At 39.2% G+C, this 2165-nt stretch overlaps 1 protein-coding gene across 1 annotated transcript in view; it reads right to left on the reverse strand.

The window, feature by feature from the left end:
• DSC3 (desmocollin 3) overlaps positions 1-2165 on the reverse strand; it is a 48923-nt gene that overhangs the window by 22587 nt on the left and 24171 nt on the right. The window contains exon 10 of the mRNA XM_042782626.1: positions 487-746. Coding sequence (XP_042638560.1) covers positions 487-746 — 260 coding nt within the window. The remainder of the gene's footprint in view (positions 1-486; positions 747-2165) is intronic.

Raw genomic sequence — 2165 nt, forward strand, 5'->3', positions numbered from 1 at the left:
ATGTACCAAACAGTGTTTCTTTGCTATTCATAAGGTTTTCCCTGGCCAATTCTTTCAGAAGTGGACGGCCTCTTCCTTCTTCCTAGTCTGTCTCAGTTTATAAACTGGGCTGTTACCTATGCACCAGGTGCATCTCGCTGGGTTTTAAACACCAGAGGCTTAGCCTCAAAACTCACGTCTACATAAAACCCAGGAAGCCAAAGAGAAGAGCAATCAGCCGAAGGGAGTAGATGAGGAGGGAAACTCAGGGACGCCCAAAGAAGCAGGCCAGAAGAGCAGGAGAAAGGGGATTAAAAGACAGGAAGCCAGACAGAGGAACAGTCAGCCACAGGGACCCAGGTGGGGGGGATACGAGAGGTGTCCAACAGCAGGACAAACTTGTCTGTCGGTTTGTTCTACTGTGGTGACATGTAGATGTGAGTTATAATACATAGTGGTCTCAATTATTACAAATACATTAATATATAGTTATAAATTTATTTGTACCTTAAACCATTGCTATTTTTCATTTCTGGGTCATATGCTTTATAGCCATTGACCTTCAACCCAACTGCTGAGTTTTCCTTAAGCCGTGCATATTGGGTTGGTGGGTTGCATTCGGGTCCTTCATCCTGATCCTTCACATGAACTGCAACCACGGCTCTGTTCATGGTTGCTGGTCGGCTTGCAATATCTCTAGTAAGTGGAGCTTCATTGCTTACTCCAATTTCCAGGATCACTTTATGGTTTTCTTCATAATTCAGTGGCTTTAAAATAAAATATATGTATATCAGGGTAGAATATATTTAGGATTTCAAATAGCAGTTGAATTTTCATCAATAAGAATGGTGCTGCATAAATTCTGTGTTTACAATTTGCCAATAAAGAACCCAGGCTGATTGTTGTGGGGTTGATTTTGATTCATAGCAACCCTGTAGGACAAAGTAGAAGTGCCCCATAGTGTTTCCACGGTTGTAATAGTTACAGAAGCAGACTTTCTCTCACAAAGCAAGTGGTGAGTTCAAACCACCAAGCTTTTAGTTCACAGCTGAGTGCTTAACCCTCGCACCACCAGGGCTCTGTTCAGTTTCCCAGTACTGACTTTTAGCCTCTGCTACAGAGAAAGGTGATTCTGTGATAAGTCATTACTGGTTCAACAGCTCTTGAAATGGTTTTGTAGAGTTACGGAGAAGCAATTCCTGCTATATTTTTATAGGTCACCCTTGGTAAGGAAACTTATAAAAATTAAAAAAAGAAAAAAGCTTCTTATAACAATTTAATTCCTGGTATCACTTAAATTTTGTCTCCACAGCAAAACAGATCCATTAAGATAAGACAATAATAATAATAATGAAGTTTCTCCAAACAAGCCTTGAGTAATGGCCTTACATGAGAGGTTTCTGACCAAAGAACAGGTAGGATTTTCACCAAGGTGTCTGAGCTTGGGTCTCTGGCTTAGGCTCCTGCTGTTGCCATGCTCTATCATTCCAGGGTCCCAAACTACTCTTTTGATTTATTCCCAAAAAAAAGACAAGGTATAGGGGGATAGAGAAGCAGACTTAGGCCAATAAGAGGGAAAAGAATTGGAAATACTTCATTTCCTTTCTTATTACAAGTTCCTATCATTAATTTTCTTTCTCAATTATAAAGCTTCATGTCTTTTAAAGTAGTTTGTATTAATACTCTATTTGAGCAGAGAAAATTGTAGAAACTGCATAGGGACAGCTTTCTTGTTTAGAGTCATCTGGAGCCAATATATCTGACTATTCACATATGGAGAAAACTTTACAAGTCTCAGTTTCTAATCCCTGGAAATTCTCACAGAGGAAATAACAAAGGTCCACCATAATATTATTAGCAGACAAGCCTCCTGAATTCAATGAGTGAACATTACACCTGTCCACATAACAAAGTCCTTTCCTGTTTCTGAACGAAGAACATAAATCAAAATTCCAATCCAAACAGGGTCCTACCTTCCTTCATAACATAACATGTGCCCTAGAATATTACAATATATAAAACAGAGAATGAGTTCATTCAGTGTTATCTGTTACAATACTATTTTGTATACTCAATGTCACTTTTAAAAAGATCAGAGACAGGTAACTATGGGGAGGAAGTGGGAGGGGAGCTGCTGCATTGTAAATTTTGGTCAATGACATGAGACAAAGTATATGTGAACTGCT

Source organism: Orycteropus afer, unplaced genomic scaffold (assembly GCF_000298275.1).
Source record: "Orycteropus afer afer isolate SDZICR_OR568_19922 unplaced genomic scaffold, OryAfe1.0 scaffold00394, whole genome shotgun sequence".
Taxonomy (NCBI): domain Eukaryota; kingdom Metazoa; phylum Chordata; class Mammalia; order Tubulidentata; family Orycteropodidae; genus Orycteropus; species Orycteropus afer.